This window comes from Erpetoichthys calabaricus, chromosome 12 (assembly GCF_900747795.2).
Source record: "Erpetoichthys calabaricus chromosome 12, fErpCal1.3, whole genome shotgun sequence".
Taxonomy (NCBI): domain Eukaryota; kingdom Metazoa; phylum Chordata; class Cladistia; order Polypteriformes; family Polypteridae; genus Erpetoichthys; species Erpetoichthys calabaricus.
In genome coordinates, this window is record NC_041405.2 from 35,600,003 (window position 1) to 35,624,275 (window position 24,273).

A 24,273-nucleotide genomic window follows, 5' to 3' on the forward strand; every position below is an offset into this window, starting at 1 on the left:
AAAACGTAAGTTTAAATTAAGTTTATAGAAACGCTCCCGCTGCGGATTGCAATAACATATTCGCGAGATAAAAGTTTAATGAGAAGACACGAGGTATAAACGAACCACACGCCGTAGCGCAACGTTAGGGGCAACAGTTTCAACCATTCTATGATCTGCTTCTCGCAACTGAAAGACGGCACATGGCGGATGTTAGCCGACTTGCTGACTGCAACGTTAGGGGCTTCAACTCTGGCGCTGACGACAGAGATTCGATTCCCGAGAGGGGATGAAGTGAGTGTGTATGCCTGATGAGCCCAGAATTAGGGAGAAACACGTGTCGCATACTCTTTGCATTATTTGAAAGTAAACTATTAAAACCATTCTATGATCAGCTTCTGGGAACAGAAAGAGGGCACGTGGCGGATGTAAGGCGACTTCCTGACCAACCACAAGCGTTACCTGGCAGGTAACCACCCATACAGTCAGATTATGATTCAGAAAACGAATGCCATGAATGTAATTACCACGATCTACATACTGTCAAATAAACGAAACACACGCCGTAGCGCGACAGCTGTGAAAAGCGAGGTTCAGAAAAAAACAGATTTTTAACAAATTGTTATTGGTATACTGTATTTTCGATCCGTTTAAAAAGGTTTTCTTTTCTTAAAAATTTAAAAGCAGTACTTCGCCGCAACGAAGCGCGAGAATTTGGCTATATATATCTGCTTCTCACAATTAAAAGAGGGCACGTGGCGGATTTTAGACGACTTCATGACCAAACATAACTGTTACCTGCCAGGTAGGGTTACCACTTTCAATACAAAAAAATAAGGGACGCATACTGCAGCGGGTGCCACATCCCAGTGCCAACATTTTGCAGACTCTACTTAAAAGACCCGCCCTCCTCACTGGACAGTTAAAAAGACCAATCAAACTAACGATGACGTCAAGTATTACCCAATCAAAAGTACGAAAGGAGGCATCTTCATAAAATGCGTGTGGGATGATTTGCATGAGACGCTGCTTTAAAAAAAATGATAAAAAAATACGGGATAAATCCCGTCCCGTATTGATTCAAAACGGGACGCGCAATTTCATTCTCAAATACGGGACGATTCCGTATTTTAAAGGACGGGTGGCAACCCTACAGTGCCAGGTAACCACCCATACAATCAGATTGTGATTCAGACTAGGAATGCAATAAATGTAATTACCCCGATCTACATAGAAGGCGAAAGTCTTGCAACATTCAAAGATGATGGTTTGGGATAAGTACACCATAGAATATAAAAGAGCTTATGAAGCCTTGAACCGAAAAAAGCAAGATCTCAGAGATCATAAAAAAAAAATAGGAGTTAATGTCGTTTTACTCACTGTAGATTTTAGTCAAACATCACCAGTTATTCCACGAGGGAGACCAGCAGATGAACTCAACGCGTGTTTAAAATCCATGCTTCTCCCACGCTCGGTTATATGTCGCGTGTTCTCAGGTAGGTACACCAAAAAATGTATACATTTAAGCATGTAATGGGCAAACAAAAAATGAGGTATACCCGAAGGCACTGCAGTAGTACTTAATGTAACTTTACTTCTTAAATGTTAATGTTTTACTGTTTAATAATTTATACGCTTCTTATATGTTGTTCAAATTCTTTTATCAAAATACCAGTGACAGCGCAATGCACGATAACATGGAGTGAATACACCATACGCATCCGCCCACGGCCGCCCTGGTGTGAGCAGATAGGAGTTGATTCTACAATAAAATAAAATAAAGATAAAAACCCAGGATTGTTTCCTGCCTTGTGCCCTTTGTTGGCTGGGATTGGCTCCAGCAGACCCCCGTGACCCTGTGTTCGGATTCAGCGGGTTGGAAAATAGATGGATGGATGGATGGATTTTACTGTTTAATAATTTATATTTATATGAAATGTGCTTCTTATATATTACTTCATATTCTCATATGATAATGATGTTAATGTTGTTTATATTGATTTCTATGTTATTGAAACTGCATGTATGTGTGTATATGTATGTATATATATATATATATTTATATATATATATATATATATATATGTGTGTGTATACATATATATGTGTATATATATATATATATATATATATATATATATATATATATATATATATATATATATACATATATAATATATGTGTATGTGTGTTTATATATATATATATATATATATATATATATATATATATGTGTATGTGTGTGTGTATATAATATATGTGTATGTGTATATATATATATATATATATATGACAGCAACACTCATAACAATGACAACACAATTATATTGACAATCATGTTACGTTATTTTTAAAATGTTTCCTTTTTTTTTTTCATAACCTCTTTAACACACTACTTCTCCGCTGCGAAGCACGGGTATTTTGCTAGTATATACAGTGGTGTGAAAAACTATTTGCCCCCTTCCTGATTTCTTATTCTTTTGCATGTTTGTCACACAAAATGTTTCTGATCATCAAACACATTTAACCATTAGTCAAATATAACACAAGTAAACACAAAATGCAGTTTGTAAATGGTGGTTTTTATTTTTTAGGGAGAAAAAAAAAATCCAAACCTACATGGCCCTGTGTGAAAAAGTAATTGCCCCCTGAACCTAATAACTGGTTGGGCCACCCTTAGCAGCAATAACTGCAATCAAGCGTTTGCGATAACTTGCAATGAGTCTTTTACAGCGCTCTGGAGGAATTTTGGCCCACTCATCTTTGCAAAATTGTTGTAATTCAGCTTTATTTGAGGGTTTTATAGCATGAACCGCCTTTTTAAGGTCATGCTATAGCATCTCAATTGGATTCAGGTCAGGACTTTGACTAGGCCACTCCAAAGTCTTCATTTTGTTTTTCTTCAGCCATTCAGAGGTGGATTTGCTGGTGTGTTTTGGGTCATTGTCCTGTTGCAGCACCCAAGATCGCTTCAGCTTGAGTTGACGAACAGATGGCCGGACATTCTCCTTCAGGATTTTTTGGTAGACAGTAGAATTCATGGTTCCATCTATCACAGCAAGCCTTCCAGGTCCTGAAGCAGCAAAACAACCCCAGACCATCACACTACCACCACCATATTTTACTGTTGGTATGATGTTCTTTTTCTGAAATGCTGTGTTCCTTTTACGCCAGATGTAACGGGACATTTGCCTTCCAAAAAGTTCAACTTTTGTCTCATCAGTCCACAAGGTATTTTCCCAAAAGTCTTGGCAATCATTGAGATGTTTCTTAGCAAAATTGAGACGAGCCCTAATGTTCTTTTTGCTTAACAGTGGTTTGCGTCTTGGAAATCTGCCATACAGGCCGTTTTTGCCCAGTCTCTTTCTTATGGTGGAGTCGTGAACACTGACCTTAATTGAGGCAAGTGAGGCCTGCAGTTCTTTAGACGTTGTCCTGGGGTCTTTTGTGACCTCTCCGATGAGTCGTCTCTGCGCTCTTGGGGTAATTTTGGTCGGCCGGCCACTCCTGGGAAGGTTCACCACTGTTCCATGTTTTTGCCATTTGTGGATAATGGCTCTCACTGTGGTTCGCTGGAGTCCCAAAGCTTTAGAAATGGCTTTAAAACCTTTACCAGACTGATAGATCTCAATTACTTCTGTTCTCATTTGTTCCTGAATTTTTTTGGATCTTGGCATGATGTCTAGCTTTTGAGGTGCTTTTGGTCTACTTCTCTGTGTCAGGCAGCTCCTATTTAAGTGATTTCTTGATTGAAACAGGTGTGGCAGTAATCAGGCCTGGGGGTGGCTACAGAAATTGTATTCAGGTGTGATACACCACAGTTAGGTTATTTTTTAACAAGGGGGCAATTACTTTTTCACACAGGGCCATGTAGGTTTTGATTTTTTTTCTCCCTAAATAATAAACACCATCATTGAAAAACTGCATTTTGTGTTTACTTGTGTTATATTTGACTAATGGTTAAATGTGTTTGATGATCAGAAACATTTTGTGTGACAAACATGCAAAAGAATAAGAAATCAGGAAGGGGGCAAATAGTTTTTCACACCACTGTATATATATATATAGATAGATAGATAGATAGATAGATAGATAGATAGATAGATAGATAGATAGATAGATAGATAGATACTTTATTAATCCCAATGGGAAATTCACATACACGTACAGTCATACACAGAGCTGCTGAAAAGGCTGCCACTCTCGGCGGCGCCGGATGTACTGAAATATGCTTCTGATAATGACGGCAATGAAGGGTTCAGTCGAAATATTGAATATATTTTGGGTTTAGTCGCACGCTCAGACATGGATGCCCTGACCGAGATACCAGACCCTAATTGGAATGGGGATATTATGAATTCATAATAATCGTAAGTAATCCTGGCAAAAGACAAGAGGTGGTCTTGTTGTGGGTCCTGGGCAAAGAAAAGACAGCTGCCAATGACTTATGGTAGCGTCTGTTTAACTACACCATGCAGGTTGGAATTTTAAGTCCAACGCATGGGTATAAAATGTGGGATTTGAACTGGAATAAACAGAAACAACAATTTTAAGCTTATAGAACGAGACTGGTTGTCCTGAGTAAAATGAAACAGCACCTGCGTAGGACAACACAGATTATTTAACTGCCGTACGAAGTCTAAAACCTGCCTGAAAACTAAATGCCATGTTGGGGAACACTTATTTAAATAAGTTGCATCGTTTAGCCATTAGAAACAATATTTTGTAAAAAGCAATAAAGAGCTACGCGTTAAGACTTGATGTAGATAGGCATAACGACACTTACTTTGTCGTTTAATGATTCAAACTTCTAGAAGGTCTGGAAGTTGATGACTTACAGATGAACAGTAAAAATGCTGATAAAATCCATAACGGCTCGATCACGCTCGCTAAAATAAAATGAAAAATTCTTGAATGGCCAAGCCAATCACCTGATTTTAAATCCAACTGAGCATTCCTTCCTTATGCTGAAGAAAAAGCTTAGGGGGTGAAGCCCCCAAAACAAGCAGGAGATGAAGATGGCTGCATTAGAGAAGATACTGGTGCAGTCTTTGCATGTGAGTGATATGCGACAAAGTGCTAAATATGAGGGTGAGAAAAAAAAAATAGGGTGGGTACCAGCCACCCAACCTGACACAGACAGACACAGGAGGCACACTTATAAAAACACAAGGTTTTTATTTTTCTTCACCTTGTGGGAAACGCCTTCCTGATTTCCCACACGCACAACACAGTCTCAAACACAAAGCACAAACACAACACGCTTCCTTCTCTCTCTCTTCTTTCTCCTCCACTCCTCCTTGGCAAGATCTGCCTCCCTCCTCTGGCTCCCCCATGGCGTGAGGCGGCTCGTCTTATTCAGGTCCCAGGAGTGTCCCATCTGTCTCATCACTTACCTGGAATCACTCCCAGGTGTGCTGAAGGGCCTCTACAGGGCTCTGCAGTTCCCCCTGGCGGGCCACATGGAACCCAACAGGGATTCACCAAAATCTAGCTCCCAACATGCCCTGTGGGAATCCGTGGTGCCACAGCCACCCAAGAGGGCTTTCTAGTGTCCATGGGGAGGTATTGCCTCACCAATACCCTCTCCCCTGGTCCTTCCACTTTTTTGGCGTCCTGACCAGGTAGAAGCCATGGCTGCCCATCACAACAGCCAGGTCAGATTATCTCGGGGCATAACGTGAACTACCAAAGTTATGCTGATGACACACAACTGTATTTATCAATAGTGCCTCCCCGACTCTCTTGATTCACTGACACAATGTCTTACTTGTGTTTCTGACTGGATGAGTAGTAATTTTCTCAAATTAAATAAAGAGAAAACAGAAATTTTAGTGATTGGCAAAAATGGATATAATGAGGGTATTAGAAATAAACTTGATACATTAGGATTAAAAGTCAAAATGGAGGTAAGGAATTTAGGGGTAACTATTGACTCTGACCTGAATTTTAAATCACATATTAATCAGATTACTAGGACAGCATTTTTCCACTTAAGAAATATAGCAAAAGTTAGACCCCTTATAACATTGCAAGATGCTGAGAAATTAATCCACGCTTTTGTTTTCGATCGACTAGATTACTGTAACGTTCTCCTCTCAGGACTACCCAAAAAAGACATCAATCGATTGCAACTAGTGCAGAATGCAGCTGCTAGAATCTTAACTAGGAAAAGAAAATCTGATCACATCACCCCAGTTTTGATGTCACTACACTGGTTACCTGTGTCATTTAGAATTGACTTTAAAATCCTGCTTATAGTTTACAAAGCCTTAAATAATCTCTCTCCATCTTATATTTCAGAATGTCTTACACCTTACACTCCAAATCGTAACCTTAAATCTTCAAATGAGTGTCTGCTTAGAATTCCAAGAGCAAAACTTAAAAGAAGTGGTGACGTGGCCTTCTGCTGTTATGCTCTTAAATTCTGAAATAGCTTTCCAGTAGGAATTCGCCAGGCTAATACAGTGGAGCACTTTAAAACACTGCTGAAAACACATTACTTTAACATGGCGTTCTCATAGCTTCATCTTAGTTTAATCCTTATGCTTTGTATATTTAATTAATTATCATTATTATTCATGGTGGCTCCAAAATCTGTACTAAACCCTACTTTCTCTTCTGTTCTTTTTCCGGTTTTCTGTGGTGGCTGGGACGTTGGCCATCTCTGGGTCCACGGTTCTTGAGGCTGATCCTCCAATTAGCTGTGAACCACCCAATCTCACTGAGATTGCACAGGTGGTGAACCAGCTGAGGGTAAGGAAGGCTGCAGAGATCTGTGGCATCCAGGGTGAACTTCTCCAGGCTGGTGGTAAGACTGTCTTTCTGGCATTGCAAGCAATCTTTGCTTCCATTTGGATCACAGGTGTCATCCCAACTGATTGGAAAATGGAACTTGTTGTCCCTATCTGGAAAGGGAAGGGTGATCGCCTGGATTGTGGCAACTACAGGGGGATAACACTGTTCTCAGTGCCGGGTAAGGTCCTTTCTAGGGTCATCCTCAGTAAGATCTGTGATCACTTGCTCACCTATCAAGTACCGGAACAGTTTGGTTTTATGCTTAAGAAGTCTACCATCGACCACATAAAGGCACTGAGGGTTCTTACTGAGTGCAAACATGAATATCAGCAGACTTTATTTACAGCCTTTGTCAATTTTCATAAAGCTTTCGACTGACACTTTCCAGCATCCCCCCAAAGTTGCAGGATATCTTGGCCGGCATGTACACTAGTACTGTGAGAGCTGTACAGAGGGGAGGTGGAGCCTGTGTTTTTTTCCCAGTTGATTCTGGGGTTTGTCAGGGTTGTATTCTTGCTCCTACTTTGTTCAATGGTTGCGTGCACTGAGTGTTAGGCAAGGTCGTGGGGTCCAGCAGCTGTGTGGCATCTGTTGGTGAAGAAAGATCCATTGATCTTGACTTTCCTGACAATGCTGTGATCTTTGTGGAGTCATTGGGGCTCTGATTGGGTCTCTCAAGAAACTGAACGAGAAGTCTGAGTGTCTGAGCTCTGCCTCTAGTGAGAAATAATTTTTCATTTTTGAGTGTCCTGGATAAAAAACAAGATCCATGCCTTTAATGACCTCTTGGGCACAGCCATCAGCAGTGTGTCTGTGTGTGGAGAGAGTGTCAGCCTTGTGAAGAGGTTTACTTACCTTGGCAGTGACATTCATGTCGCTGGTGACTCTTCCTATGAAGTCATTAGAAGGACTGGGAGAGCATGGGGTGTCATGAGGTTGCTAGAAAGGGTGTGTGGCGTTCCTGATGTCTTTGCAAAAGGACAAAGGCCCAAGTCTTTAGAGTTCTGGTGCCCACTGTTTTGCTATATGGTTGCAAGTTATGGATGTTATCCAGTGACCTGAGAGGAAGACTGGACTCCTTCATTACTGTGTCTCTTTGGAGAATCCTTGGGTACTGCTGGTTTGACTTTGTCTCGAATGAGGCACATTACCTGCTTTGTGGGGGAGTATCAGTTGCGGCATTATTGCCATGTGGTGATCTGGCAGATAGGATCCTTATTGTTGAGGATCCAAGCGGCTGGACCAGGCCAAGGGGATGCACATGTAACACCTGGCTGTGGCAGATAGATGATCATTTTCGGGACTGGGACTTGATCGCATGTCTGCCTGGGAGGTTGCTAACTGGGATCCTGAGCTGTTTTGTCATGTGGTAGGTGCGGCAATATGCTTTTCTGCTGCATGCCCCCCAAGCTGACTTGGCCTTGTGTATTTTTAATATGTTGGCCCTGAAGCTCATAACAATAACAAGCTCTTTTTAATTAATCTTACTATTTTTTTCAAAGAAAACAATTGTTTCTGGAGATATTTAAAGGACTTAAATAACAAAATACATCCAGCTACTTTGAACCTACTTTTAATGGTGGGGGTTTGAAAGACAAAATCAGGGGTGTGAAACAAAGTTTATCACATAACACTTGTTATAACCCACTTCACTGACTAATAGGAACTGTATATTCTTGGGTGTTTTGTTTATGATTTGCTTGTTTTGACACTTTTTGACAGTAAACCATGCCAGCCTAAATATTACCTTTGGCTGTGTTCCCAAATATTTTTTTTTTTTGCTGTTGTTTATGCTCGCATGTTAGCTTGGGCTGGACTAGGCTGGGCCTTAAATGTATTTACTACTGTACTTTATATACAAATTCTGGAAATTTTCCATCTGCAGCAGGAAATAAACACAGTGTTTTTCTATCTAAATCATGTAATTATGAGCAAAACATTTATTATTTGCCTCTAGTCAGACATCATTTTTCATTTTTCTGCAATTAGCAATTAAACATGTTTTTGTATATAAAAGACGCAAACACACATTACTGAAATCAACATTAGAAAAATGACACGATCCTTTAAAATGGCAAATGCATCTAAAGCTCTGTTTTTGATTCTGTTTCGTCTTTCTCAGAGGCTTCATCTAATTCCTGGAAGAGAAAACAGAAAATGCAGAATTAGACATATGAGTAATTCAAAGAATCTGTTGTTTTTCCTTTAAGAGTTTATATGAATACAGTAACAATGAACACTATCAAGCAAATGAGCAGAAAGTGTTACAATATTGAAATCCAATTTAAGTGCAGCATCAAAACCACTCGTAACCCATTTATGTCTTGTCAGTCAAAGATGTTGAAACATCTAGAATATTAACAGAGGCCTGACATGCTTAAGGGCAATATTAATAAGTTCTTACCAAAAGCTAAGGAAGCGATGAAGAGTATGTCACAAGGAATATTCATTTTTTGTAACTTTAAATAGCATAGAATAATTACTCAGTGTTTGATTACCGAAACTAGTTTTAATATCACATGTTAACTTACATGAGGAGTTTTTCCTTATGTCATCTATTGTATGTGACTTACAGCATGTACAGACATCAACTGAAAATTTCAGAAGAGGATGTCTCTTTGGTATGTGTGACTTATGTAGTAGGCAGATTAAGAAATCAACAATTTAGACAGGATTACAGGAATTCATTTATGGTGTGCGGAAAGGACAGAACTCTCAAATTATAAAACAATCAAAACAATGATACAGTATGTGATAAGCTACTGTATCATGAACATTATAAACAACATCATTATACTACCAAGCATGCTGTTTATAATATTCATGATACAGTATAATGAACTGTGAATATGTGCTCTTCATAGACCTTATAGTGAGAAAAACACTTCTTGCATATTAACTCTGAAGTTATATTGTGCTAAAGGACTACCTGAATTTTGAAGTAATTAGTAGAGGCAGCACAGTAAAGCTACTGAACAGTTGAATTAGTCTGGTCACCTACAGTATAACCTGACAATCTATTATACAAATGAGCAGCTTCAGAGCCAGTTGCAGGGAATCCTATAAGTCTATCAATTTGCATATGATTTCCAACTAGTGTGGCAATAGTGAGCCATCTTTATAAGGGCACTGAACTATCTAAAATAGTGATGTAGAAAGCAGGAATCCAAGGGCAGTCAGCTTTGGCAAGCACTGGTGCTGTGTTACATTGGTGTCAGTGGGATGAAAACAAGACCTACAGTCCAACTTAGCAAAACACCAAGTGCCTCAAAAACCCAAAATGGGCTTTTGCCGAATTGCTGATGAGTCTTCATGCAGAAATCTTGGATCTAGAATGCTGTTGGCAGCATCATTGTAGGAAGGAAGACAGATGAGAGACTGCTACCTCAAAAACTGACCACCACAGCTTCTCTGTCTACTAAAGGTGCATTGCCTTTGGTGTGTGGTCACCAGTTCAGCTTCAGGCTCACTGAGATGGGGAAAGCTGCCACTAACCTCACCTGAGCAGTGTGAGGCAGGTCTGATAATAAGGTTGTGCAGGGAAAGATAAGGCAGATTTTAGAGGCATAACAGAGCAGCTCTGGAATCTTAAAGTTCCAGACCTGTACTGACATTTGCAGCCTCAGTTTAGTGAAGAAAGACTGCCAAGAGACTAGTACATCAGCAGCTCCATACAAGGCTGCATTAACAGACATTTGGACATAAACCCAGCATATGCAAACTTAAGTAGAACATGTTCATAATAAATAAAATGTTACGACCTGTAACCACCTCCTAAGTAATTGTGCTATATATTGCCTTTGATTCTTGTAAGTCTAAGCATTATCCTCTGATGAAGGCTCCTGGTAGGGGCTGAAAGCTCAGGAATAAAAACTTCTTTATGATACGTGATTCATTTTTTCTCCCTTTGTGGATCTCCAGCTGCTGATATGTATACAGTGAAGCCAACCCCGACACAGACAAGCAGGAGACAGGTTTTGCACCCAGCACACTGTTTATTTACAGTGCAAAAATCACCAACACAATCCAGTCCCTTCTTTGCCGCCAGTCCATCTGCCTCCAATCCATCTCAGGCTTTGTCCTCTTCCTCCCGACTCTGGCCATCAAGTGGTGGTAACTGGCTCCTTTTATATGGCACCTGGAAGGACTCCAAGTGCCCAACGAGCTTCTTCCGGCAAGACTTCTGGGTGTGGCGAAAGTGCTGCCAAACAGGGCCCTGTAAAAGTCCATGTGCCCCAGTAGGGTTGAGCTCCCATGCTCATGACCTGTGACCCCACTGGAAACCAAGGGGGCTGCCCTCTGTTGGCCTGGGGGAGAAACTGTCTGCCGTCCACCACAATATATATATATATGTGGCAAAAATTAGTATAATAATAATTTCTTTTTTGCAATTTTTTTGTTAAGAATGCATGAATGTCTAAATTACATAACTATAAAAAAAAAAGGCAAGAATAAATATACATCAGTTTCAGGATATTATTTTACATCTTTCCTTTATGGTCGCTCAGATCTATAAACACCTAATGAATTACAAAACAGACCCTGCATTTGCAGGAAAGGGACCCATAAAATATTTTGTAGAAAATGGAAACAAAACCTATTAATGGGTTTACCAAAGTGCTTGAGGAAATCATGATTTGTTAACCTTTTTAAAGCTTTAAAAGCCCATTTCTGAAATGTAAGCAATGTTCTATGAATATTGTTAAATGATACTTTCTTCCTAATATGTAAATTGGAAGCCTCCAAAAGTGAATTGAAGTACATTCTTTTAAGACTTGTTTCAGAGTAATCTTGCTTCCAGATGTAATCTTTCATATATTTTCTAAAGGACTTTTCCTGACTTATGAAGTTTAAACGTAACATTCTCCCAATTTTGAACAAAGGAGGAGCACCTTCTCAACTTACGGCAAGGACTTTGTTGCAGAATTCCTGCACACGTTCTCTGTTGATCTCTCCGGCAGGCATCAGCCACTTCTTATCTTTTATGGTGTTGTAAAGACCTACTGCTGGTAAATCTTTTGATTGCAGGCCAAAGTATGACAGGACTTGAGCATTTGAAGTGAGGGTAGCATCAACCAGAATGAACAAGACCTAGGGGAACCAAAATGTTTGGAATAATTAATGGGAACTCAATCAGTCTTTGTATGGTCTTATCCTGAGTAAACCAGCATTTAGAGAGAAGTTTTGAAACACTCATGCTATTCTGCATAATAAATACAAAAGCATTTGGAAAATGGACACATCTAAACTTACAGTGTTTGGTTCCAGAGGCTTACTCTAGAGGGTTAGAAATCAGTGTGTAGATAAGATGTGGTGGTTATGCCCACACTACTACGTCTTCATTTATGAATGGTGTTTTTAAACAAAAATGATTTTCACATCGCTCTCAAAAGCATCCCTAGCCACACTTAAACAACCAAAAACACATATGACATAGACATTCGACTACGCTGGGCATGTACAAATCATGCAGAAATAAAATCCTTGAAGGGATGGTGTTGTGAAAAATTCAGAGCCCTAAGGAAAATCAGATTTCCTTGTGCTTTATACCCTTTCAAAACCGTCACCGAGCATTTGATTCTTATCAACCTAATTGGATTAAGTTTAAGTAATAAACATTGACACTATCTCAGTTCAAGGCCTCTTATTAATGTGATTTTTTACAGGGCTGTGTCTTTTTCACTACAATGGTAAGACCACCAGCCATAGATTTTATCTCAGAACTGTAGCAACTGGTAAATTGTTTGATTTTTCACATATAGCACGTGCAGCATTCAAACTGTGTAAAGCACTATTTAGATGCTTACAGGTAAACAACAAAACAAGTGGTATGGAAAGCAACTCGTCTATGCTTGCTGTGTTGGAATATGATTTTGTTCTGTAGAAGGTGATAAAAGACTTTGTAATGGGGACCAATTTTCAGGTGAGGGCTTCATGAGAATGAACAAATTGGAGCATGATTAACACACACAACGTGTTAAGAAGTATAAGGCTCTGGAGGTTATTTTCAAAAGTCTTTGTTTTTGAAAGTTGAAAAAGCTGGGGCAGTGTGGACAGAAGGCAATAAAACCAATATCTGCATTTTTAAATGAAAACATAGTAGTATGAATTGGGCCTAAATTATCATCATATTCATAGTACGTATGAAATATCATCTTCTTAGATGCTAGACATTGTTGATTGTCACTCACATTCTGACATATGGTCTTTCGCATGCATCTACAGATAGTAGAAGTACATACCGCATGATACATTTCTTAATTTAATACTAGGAGTCTCTGCCCCCTGCTTGCGCGCTCTACGTGCTAGTCATTTCCCGGATCTGCCGCTTGTGACGAATCGTGCTGTGCTTTTGGATAAATACAAATACCAACTCATTCTTTGATATCACCGTCTTTTGAAACTAATATCACTGACAACACGTCACATGTTGGTTTATTACATATATGAGCGTGAGTCATATAGAAATCTAAGAAAACTTCTTTGTCTGTAATTTTCAGATAAATTTTGTGTAAAGTGCAATACTTTTGGACATATGGATTTGCATCCATTATTGGCTGTAGAACTTCTAATATGTCCGATCATTTAACTTTTCGATTCTTTGTTGCATCGCTTCTCTGTGATCATAAATATAAACCTGACTGAATTGTGGTTTCTTTGAAATTAACTTGTAGTAGCTCTGTCATATCAGCTATGTCCATATTTTCAATCTCTTTTCACTGTTCCGTTATTTCACAGAGTAATAATTTCCGTTTTTTACTGCTAATACGATCTGTACTATCAGTTTTTTGAGACTTTCGAATTTTAGTACTTTCATAATCTCTAACCTGCTCTGCATGTTTATCGCGCCAATGTTTTTGAACCTCTTTACGATGTTCTACTTTGTCTTTGTCTCTTCTTCTTCTACTGTTTGTCTTTTATTTCCGCCCCCACTTGGACCTGTTAGGTTTTCAATTCATCTCTTGGCACAAAGTCTCATCTCGTGGGACGTGAAATTATCTCTCTGAAAATGTCTTGTCTCGTCCCAAGATTTTTTTATATATTAGAGAGATATGATGCTAATGAATGTTATTTTCACTTTAATCTTATCAGTATTCGAAACCTACACTGCACTTGTCATTGGGAAGTGTACTGTATAAAAATAAGTTACATTTATTGGAAAGCGCAACACTGTGGTGCAGTGGTTACCTCTGCTGCCTCTCTTCTCCTGAGTTCTGTGATTGGGACCTACTATGTGAGGTTTACACCTTTCCTCTGTGTCTGTATGGGGTTCTAACTAGCTAATCTGGTATCCTCCCAAATCCCAAAAATGCACAGTTTAGATTGGTTGCTGAATCTAAATTAGTTCTGTTAGTCTAAATATGTCCTGTGATGTACTAATGCCCTATATACAGTTGGTTCCTCCCTTGTCATGAGGGGCTCCATGTCCCCTTTGTGCAAAGACTTAATGAATAGATGAACTGAACAAGAGTGGCACAGTGCTACACTGCTGTCCTACTTCTCCTGTGCCCTAGTTTCAAAGCAGGATCTGTCCCCTCAGAGCAGTGTTTTAAAATTAAAAGATGCAGAAAATGAATGAATTGAAAAATCTACTTTATACTATATGCTTTTTAACTGACAGAACATTATCACAATGCAATAGTTGTTGAATATGCTACACATCAGCTCTGAAGCAATCTATCTATTCATTATCTTTGACTTTTAGTTTGGCTGGAGAAGTGAAACTCCTCACCCGGCCTTGATAGTCAGGAGCAGTATCTCGAAATCTCTTTTTCAGATGAGCAAAGTCAGGTGATTTCTTGTCAGCCAGCAACAGTAAGTGATTGACCACTTCTGACTTAAAGATACCAATGGCAGTCTGGAAAAAAGAAAGTTTCTGTGAAAATCTGAGACTTCTGAATCCTTTTGAAAGGGTGTATTTCTGAAATGTTGTACAGCATGAATATAAGGCAGACCTGTTCATTCATTCTGATGCATCATGCTATATAAATGTGGATATTCTATATACGTTAATTCAAATAACTCAGTGTTGGGCTTGGCGTTGAATCAAAGAACTTATAAAGTGTGTGAAATGTGTTTCAGGTCTTGCCAGAAAGAAGTATAAATTCACAGCTCCTATAAAGAAATCCATTCACTTTTGGTGGTCTCTTTAGGTCGATTTCAATTTAATTGATTATACCAAAACTTCAAAAGGTGACATTAACATGGCACACTCTAATTTTGCCACTGACTGGTCTTCTTAACTTAGTGTGGTGCTGCTTTTTCTCCAATAGAAATGAACCAGAGGCTCTGAATGGTAAACCCCATGAGAATTAAAAATTGCTGTCAAATTGTAGAATTGCTCTTCCCTTTCTCCATGAATTCTTGATTTCCTTCATTTACACCGATTGGTACTAGCAAACTGGCCTGCTGTGGGTATGCTCATGATTATACTCTTCGACATATTGATATCTTTTCTATGGTGGGTTTCCGTGTTATACCTGCTGCTGAAAAAGGCTGTGGTGCCCCACAATCCTAAACTGGATTAGATGAGTTTAGAGGATAGATGGGTAGATGTAAAGAAAAAACACATTATGATTTAACATCAATTCCTTGTCTGACCTTGTTTTTTCACCACTTGCTTGTGGGAGTCTGTACTGGCAGCTTTGACATGAACCAAAACTGGAAGAGGTGCCAATTCACACACCCATAAAAATGTATCTCCTGAGAAAACCCATACAAAAAATGTGAAGGGCATGCTAATTTCACACAAAAAGGGTCCTGGAGCTGTGAAATGTCCCTAGCCTCAAAGCCTTACTGATTTAGGTGACCATGCCTGACCATCCCTATCTACCCATGCAGACCCTAAGCACTGACCCTGACTGTAATTTTTTCTTCAGGCTGTCTTTGTAGTCTTTGCTACATAGAAGTCCATGTAACTTCTACACTATGTCATTTGTCCCGCAGTAGATTAAGAAGAACATCATGGGACATCTTGGCTGTTATTAGAAAACAGTGTTGTCTGTGCAAAATCTTGTTCTTTTGCTAACATTTTCCCCATTAATTTTAATGTTGTGTTTGGGTCCTAACATTTGTTTTCTTTATGTCTTGCTTCCTTAGGCATTTTGTAAAGTTAACACCACTGGGTGCAGCATTACATAGTCTTTGAAGTACTACATTCCTTATTACTAGGTGTTTTGTGCACTTACCAGTCTTCACTATGATTGAACATCTTCTGTCTGATCCTAAAGGCTTGCAAATCAGCCAAAAAATAAGTAATAGACTCCAACTTCCACACTCATAAAATGGACTAAGAAAGTTTAAAATTTGAAAGCTTAACTTGTGGACAAATTCCTTGAATAAATGATTCACTTGATTGCTTCTTTGTAAAGACTTGGTCACCTTCTACTCTCACCGCTATTTTAATGTAGCTTTTTATAATTATTATGAGCTAAGATGAAATGTAAATTAAAGCACTTGATAGGTCACTGAGGACTGGCTTGACTTTCTTAAGGTATGCAATGGTTTTTGTCATTCTTATAAATAGTTTTTGTCCTAAATCTACATTCTGTACCCTCAGAGATCAAAATGCAATATTTCTGGGCTTTACCACTGCATTATACTCTGTTAGGTAATACAGTTCATTTATCTTGATAAATCTCAGAAGCCCCTCTGCATCCACTGTCCTCCCATCATGCAGCTCCAGAGCTTCATGCTTGTCGTCCACCTGTGAAGAGTACAACAGGAACAGTAAGACATGACCAAAAAGAATTAGATCTAGATGGATAAGTTTGTTAAGTTTTCTTTTAGTTACATTAGATTAGTTGTATGGTGTTCTAGAGCTTAAAAATATCAATAAATAATCAACTAAATCCTACCTTTCTGAAAATAGAAACAGTGCTGACGTTTATGTTGTACCTTTCCCACACATCGGATTCACTGCACAGTGCAAAGGGCAAGTCTGGCAATTCTGAGGCTACCTTCATGAACACGTCAGTGCCAGTGGCATTAGCATCCTGTAAAATCAACACACAGTTCAACCATTTTGTTTATACAGCAATAATGTCTTGGAGTAAATGGACAACTCTTTCTACAGGTGAGGAGTGGCATGGTGGTTCAGCGGTGAATGGTGCTGTCTCAAAATTCAAGGATCCAACCCCAGCTCTGTTAATGCGTGTTTTCTGTTTCAGGGCCCTCAAAATGAGCTTTAGAAGGTGACCAGAATATTCATTCTTCAGTTAGGTTCATCTTCATTTACAGCTGGTGATGTCTGGGTGATATTATTTCTCACTGACTCATGTGCCAGCCTCCCACTTTTAAGCATGTCTGCACATTTTTGCCTTTTCTGACTATTTTTCTTACATATTTAAAAGTGTAAAAAATGCTGATATTTTGAAAAAAAAAAACCTTCCCACTCACACTTGAAGGTTAAATTATTTTTTTCGAGTCCCAAAATATTGCTTTAAACTCTCTCTGTTACTGTAATTTGAGCTTTGGTCTCAGATCAGGACTTTATTTATGTCATGTCTTGATTACCATACATTTCTCAGTCCCAAACTGTAGGACATTTGACTCAGTTTCTGCAATTGGAAAACACATTCATAAGAACTTACAGTATGCAGTGTATCTGTACTGTGCAAATATTGTCTCAATCTTAATCATTTTGCAATAAATGATACCGCATAAGGATTTACTGATGTTTAAAAACAGAATGTTTACAGAATCATGTTTATGGAGCAGAGCTCTAGGGGCAAGAGCTTGAAAAGGGATGTATGTGACAAATTGTTAATAGTTGTTCTAAAGAACTTCTGATACAGTATAAAATAGTACGGAAAAATATAGGAAAGTACTCACTCACAGCTACAGACACACAGGTTCTGTTCCAGATCAGTGCCCACCTCATTAAGCATCTCAGAATTACTGCTATGAATTACACTAAATATCTGACTGTGATAAGAATTGGTCATACCCCAGACAAGGACATGAAAAGTAATTATGAAGCATTCTACACCTAACACCACCTAAGAGTAGGAGTTCACGTTTGGGAATGAATGATGTGGCATTTTTACCACAACCCAACCCTCAAAATGGCAGCTATGATGACATTTTGTAGTTTCCTTGGAAATCATGTTGACTTTTTGTAATTCTCTTATACTAAAAGAATAATAAAATGCTAAGACTTCATCGCAAACATCATACTAATAATAATACTAATAATCATCATCATCAAAGGGACAGTTTATGCCACTGTCATGAAGTACTCTAGAGTCATTTGTTGAACCTGGCCATTCACAACAACATCAACAATAGTACTATAACAGGCCCCCGAGATGGGAAGACCAAGATACACACACACACCAAAGGAGTGTTAAGCCTGATAAGAGACACATTTTTCAACAATGAATAATCCACAGCCATACTTTCAGAAGTATCACTTTCCTGCTGTTATTGCCACAGCAAACGCCTCATAAAGTAACAGTTACTGAAACTAGTCACGGCTCTACTTGCATTGTTGATGAAGTTGTGTTCATTCTTCCAGGGTTCCTAAGTGTTTCCCAGGTTTCGTATGATGTCTGTCTATCTTCATGATTCCCCCCTTATCTTCTGTAAGGCTTCATTTAACAAAGACCTGCCTTCTTGAACCCGCCTGAGCTTAAAAAGTATAAAACAAATATCCCAGGGGATTGTGGAAAACAAAACCTCAACGTTCTTGTATGACATTTTGCTGTCAGTTCCCCATCCAGCACTGCCTATCTTTAAGTAATATGCTAGCAACCAGGAACGGTGCACAGCATGATAACGTACAGTAAATACACTTGACTTGAGCATTCATAATTTTCATCCTTTTTCTCTGCACCTTTAGCATTCGTTTGCTCAGAGATTGATGCGCTTGCTGCTTCCTGAGCAGCTCTTCTCTTCTCCACCCTAACAGCCCGCTTCTTCTCTTCTTTCGTTGGCAACTTTTCGCGCTAAAACTAATTAAGTCAGTGTTTTTGTTGCAATTACTTAGTACGTTTTCTTTAATTTTTCACTTAAGCTGGCACTTAAGTCTTCAATCTGCCTCAAGAATGATTTAAGATGTGAAGAGGTAGGGGAAGTGACGGCGAAGGTGGTAGGGATGAGAACAGCGCACGTACGCCTATGCCGCATGGCCACCCTTCTGGCCACGGCCGAGAGTTGATTCTACAATAAAATAAAATAAAAATAAAAAGAGGAATAATCTTGGAGGTCAATCATCACTCTGAAAGCGCATAGTAGACATCATATAGTATATGTGTACCATATTTCAGGTCTATAGGTCAAACGGTGTGCGAACTACAGGTGATTTAAAATCCTTGAAAGACGAACAGCCACGGTAGTGTATTATATAAGAAGATGCAGTTTGCACCATGTCCACAGTGTTGCTTGCAATTCACATATGCATGCTCATCTACACTTGGGATAATGATCTCCAGGAAAACCAGTGATTTGCAGAATTGCAGCCTGCTTTGACATTAGCTCATGTGTAATGGTGGGGAAATATAGTAATCTGTGTATTACCTCATAAATTATAAGAGCTTTCAAAGTTTGGTGGAAAATTCGAGAAATAGTTGGTTGTGATATAACTTAAATCATCACTATTGCAAAACTGCAAAAAATGTAACATTACCAACATTTTAATTTTGGTTGACAGCACATGGTTTCTTTGCAAAAATGTTGTGATCACGTGACGTACAAGATTTGTTTTCAATATAATTCTCTCTGTCAAATTGATATCTTTTTATGAGTTTGTTCTTAATTAGCGTTTCAAAAACAGTCCACCTTTTGCCAGAATCTGTGTGCCAATCTCTGCTTGAGCACCATCTTCTGGCAGTTACTAGCAAGTTAGGATTACTTAAATCCTGGTGAAGTTAAGAGTAGTTTTCCTAATCAGAGACTTAAGAATACTTAAATCTTGGCAATAGGGCAAAACTACTGCTTTGAGGGTTGGTCAAGTTAAAGCTGTTTGCTTTGCTCACAGCTCCAGAGGACCTGGATTTGGTTTTTAGTACCATCTTCCTGTCTATCTGAGCTTTTACAAGAGCACCAATTTCCTCACACATCTTAAATTTTAAATGAACTGGTGACCCAGCCACATAAATCTGCACACATGTGTTTTTATGTGAACCAGACTCCTCTTCAGGGTTGGTTCATGTCTTGTACTTGATGTCAGTGGAATATTGGTCCCAGATCCCTGATATACCGGGTTCAGATAATTAAAGCAAAAATTTTATATATGTTGGGTAGCACGGTTGCACAGTGGTAGCGCTGCTGCCTCGTAGTAAGGAGACCCGGGATCGCTTCTCAGGTCCTACCTGCGTGGAGTTTGCATGCTCTCCATGTGTCTGCGTGGCTTTCCTCCCACAGTCCAAAGACATGCAGGTTAGGTTCATTGCCGATCCTAAATTGTGCAGTGTGTGTGTGTGTGTGTGTGTGTGCCCTGCAGTGGGCTGGTGCCCTGCCTGGGGTTTGTTTCCTACCTTGCGCCCTGTGTTGGCTGGGATTGGCTCCAGCAGACCCCTGTGACCTTGTAGTTAGGATATAGCGGGTTGGATGGATGGATGGATTTCCCATGTCTTTTTATTTTATTAACATTGTAGTATCATTAATAGACGTATCACTGACAAAATAATTGTTACTGTTTTGTTATTAGATTATAGGCTGTGATTAACTTTTAAAGTAAGTCCAATATATAATAACAATAAAATCATACAAAGAATGTTCCCAGTTAAGTGTTAGTAAAAACTTTATATGCAGGTACCAAATATTATTGTACATAAATACAGAGGCACACAAGTACTTCATGGTTTCTATGCACTCTTCTAATTTAGCAATATAAAATAAACAACAATGGCAATTACTTATGATGGTCATGATGATATAGTGCTGAGGCATGTTCTTTCAGCACAAGGTGCAAGACAGGATCCAGCCTTGGAAAGGATAAAATCCCATCTCACTCATTCTCAAATGGCTATTTGACAACTGCTGAATGTCTTTGCACAATTTTAAGACTTAGGAGAAATTCAGAGCACCCTGAGAAACCTCAGAAAGACCTGCCATCACTGTGTCATTATACTGTGTGTTATATAGTTTAAATTAACAGCTGTGATAGAAATCAGGGCATCAGTGAGCCCCAAACCCCAAACATGGACAAACACTGAGTTCCAGGTTCAAATAATGGATAGGTTTTCCTTTTCTCTCTTTCACCTCCTCTTACCATTGCACTGCCCTCCTCCAGTCGAGTGTTGCTTTTCTTCCTCCCAGCTCCAACTTGCCCGGGTAAGGGAGTGCGGTCCCTTTTATTGAGGACCTGGGAGTACTTCTGGTGGCAGGGCTACTGCCTAATGGAAGTACTTCTGTGTCATACGGAAGTCCCACTTATTAGGGAGCGCCTCTCCCTGTAGCACCTCCTTGCAGCACCCATAGACACCAGCTGGACTGTGTTGCTGGACTAAACTTCCCAGCATGCCCTACTGGTTCTGAACTGGGCACCAATATCCAGGGCCACTGCCATCCTAGCGTCCTGGAGGAATAAAGAGTCCCCAACAACACCCTTTTCTAGTGGGATGGACCTCTTCTTTGGTCCATCCACTGCAACCATCACTTCCAGCTCTGGAACCTTTTTCTCCCCTGGCTGGGATGGACGTCCAGCCAATGTGATATCTAAACAGCCCATTTATTTTCTGAATCTCCCTAAATAGCATTTGCAAGCTTGACTTCCAGCAAAGGGAATTACTTCCCTTAATTTTTTTTGTTAAATCTTTTATTGAATTTATTAAAAGCATGTAACATTCCATATAATCAACTCTAACTTAACAAAACTAAAGTCAATTCAACCCCAGGAAAGGGAATTACTAATGGTTTCAAATTAACACTCCATGTCCTCACCTGTCCTGTTCTTTTGTCTCTCTTATTATAGCCCGTCTTTCTCACTCCAGATCAAATGTTGCTTATATCAGTCTGGTGAAAAAGAGACAGCTTTATATTCCCTGCTTGTGATGATTTCCAGGAGTAAATTTAGCAATGTCTTCTGGGAGCAGAGGTATCGAAAGGAAATGCCCACTCCTCTGGCAACCCCTGCTGCTCCCTGATTTGTTAGTATCAATAATAATAATAATAAAAAGAGTGCCTTTCACAAACCCAAGGTCGCTTTACATACAGAGTAAAAATAAATTACACAGAAGACAAAAGTTCGTAGAAAGATGGAGAAAGAGGAGCAATCTCGGAGAGACTGAGGAAGAGAGTTCCAGAGTTGAAGGACCTGAAGGACCTTCCTACCAGGGTGGAGAGTCTGGTGCGTGGGACAGTAAGGAGATTACTGCATGAGGACCTGAGAGAGCGACAAGGAGTGCAAGGAGCTGAGTGAGGTAGAGGGGGGCAAGTTTATCTAGGTCTTTGAAGGTGAGAAGCACAATCTTGAATTTAATCTTTGATGGAACTGGTAACCAGTGAAGCTGGGAATAAACAGGGGAGATGTGAGCAGAACACTTTGTGTGGCTGCGGAGTTCTGATTGTACTGAATGTAGTCTCTGTATAGATTTTGCAGGGAGGCTGATGAAGAGGGAATTACAGTAATCAATACAAGACATTTTGAAACAATGAGCCAGAGTTTGAGCATCAGACAAGGCCAGAAATGGACAGAGACGGGCAATGTTACAGAGATGATAGAATGAAATTTTGGAAAGAGACCTAATGTGCAACTCAAAGTTAAGTGATGAATCAAACAAAACACCAAGATTTCTGATAACAGGAGCAGGTTTGACAAGTGTATCGTCAACAGAAACAGAGAAATTGGATGCCTTAGAAAGTTGGAAGTTTGGGCCTACCAGTAACACTTCAGTTTTATTGGCATTAAACTTGAGAAAGTGATTTTCCATCCATAGCTTAAGTTCAGTGATGCAGTCAGTGAGTGTGCTGAGAGGTGAATGTGTAGGGGAGTCTGTACTAAGATATAACTGTATATCGTCTGCATAGCAGTGGAAGTTAAGGCCATGTCTGCGAATAATCTGACCCAAAAGAAGGATATAAACTAGAAAAAGTAATGGCCCAAGGACTGAACCCTGAGGGACACCACACGACACATGTGAGGTGGAGGATTTATATCGGCAGATTGTGACAAATTGTTGCCTATTAAGGAAAGATATCATGTGAGCCAGAGATTCCTACAGCAGAGAGAGACGTGACAGGAGGATTTCATGATTAACAGTGTCAAATGCTGCACTTAAGTCAAGAAGAAGGACTACATTAAGGGAACTGCAATCTGCAGACCGGAGAAGATCATTAACCACAAGGAGAAGAGCTGTCTCAGTGCTGTGCTGTGTACGAAAGCCAGACTGAAAAAGCTCATAGAGTGTATTGTCTACAACAACAACAACATTTTCTTATATAGCACATTTTCATGCAAATGATGTAGCTCAACGTGCTTTACATAATGAAAAAAGAGAAAAAAAAGACAACATAAATTAGAAAATAGAATTAGGGAACACTAATTATTAACATAGAATAAAAGTAAAGTCCGATGGCCAGGGAGGGGAGAAAAAACAAAAAAACTCCAGATGGCTGGAGAAAAAAAAATCTGCAGGGGTTCCTAGGCCACGAGACCACCAAGCCCCCTCTAGGCATTCTACCTAACATAAATGACCTCACAATCAGTCCTCATTGTATTCAGGGTTCACATGGAAGAACTTGATGATGACGATGATGTCTAGAAGAAAAGCATGGAGTTACTGTGTATAGCAATCACGTGTTCCATCACCTTAGCCAAAAAAGGGAGATTAGAGATAGGCCTGTAAGCAGGATCCAGGTCAGGTTTTTTAAGGATGGGGGTAACTGCAGCAGTTTTGAGGGTAGTAGGGACAAAACCTGATATGAAACATGCATTTACCAATGAGGCAATAGGAATGCTAATTATGGATGAGCATGTCTTAAGCAGAGAAGTGAGGGCAGGATCAAGCAGACAGGAGGAGGAGGAGGAATTAGACTTATTAATAAGATCAGAGATGGCAAGAGAGTCAACAGGCGAGAAACAAGCGAGTCTTGATTATGGAGATGGCAGATCAGAATGAGTGAGTGATTGAGGTTTGGAGGGGAAACTGTGATAGATTTGATCGATTTTGGCATCAAAGAAATGTAAGAAAGCCTGACACGGTTCAGCTATATTGGGGCATGCTAGAGGAGGGTGTTGGAGGAGTTTATTAACAGTTCTAAAAAGAGTTCTGGGTCTAGTATTAGCACCATTTATGAGAGAGGAATAATAGTTGGAGCGAGCCGTGTTAAGGGCATCCCTATATTTAAGTATGTGCTCAGTGTAAAGCTGTGAATGAACTATGAGGCCCGTTTTCTTATAAAGCCACTCAAGATGCCGGCTAGTGGCTTTCATTGCTCTGAGCTCATCGGTGTACCAGGGACAGGGCCCGGTGACTGGAACCTGCCTAGTCCTTAAGGGAGCAAAGTTATCTATCAGTGACAACCATGTTTTTATTAACAGGAGCTGAGAAC

The 24,273-nt window shown here is 39.6% G+C and overlaps 1 protein-coding gene across 1 annotated transcript in view; it reads right to left on the reverse strand.

Moving 5' to 3' along the window:
* Nucleotides 1–8,694: 8,694 nt before the first annotated feature.
* LOC114663260 (endoplasmic reticulum resident protein 27) overlaps nucleotides 8,695–24,273 on the reverse strand; it is a 51,394-nt gene continuing 35,815 nt past the window's right edge. The window contains exons 3-7 of the mRNA XM_028817000.2: nucleotides 16,635–16,772; nucleotides 16,367–16,483; nucleotides 14,510–14,635; nucleotides 11,683–11,868; nucleotides 8,695–8,915 (exon numbers count right to left, since the gene is read on the reverse strand). Of these exons, the coding sequence (XP_028672833.1) occupies nucleotides 8,862–8,915; nucleotides 11,683–11,868; nucleotides 14,510–14,635; nucleotides 16,367–16,483; nucleotides 16,635–16,772 (621 nt within the window). The 3' untranslated portion in view covers nucleotides 8,695–8,861. The remainder of the gene's footprint in view (nucleotides 8,916–11,682; nucleotides 11,869–14,509; nucleotides 14,636–16,366; nucleotides 16,484–16,634; nucleotides 16,773–24,273) is intronic.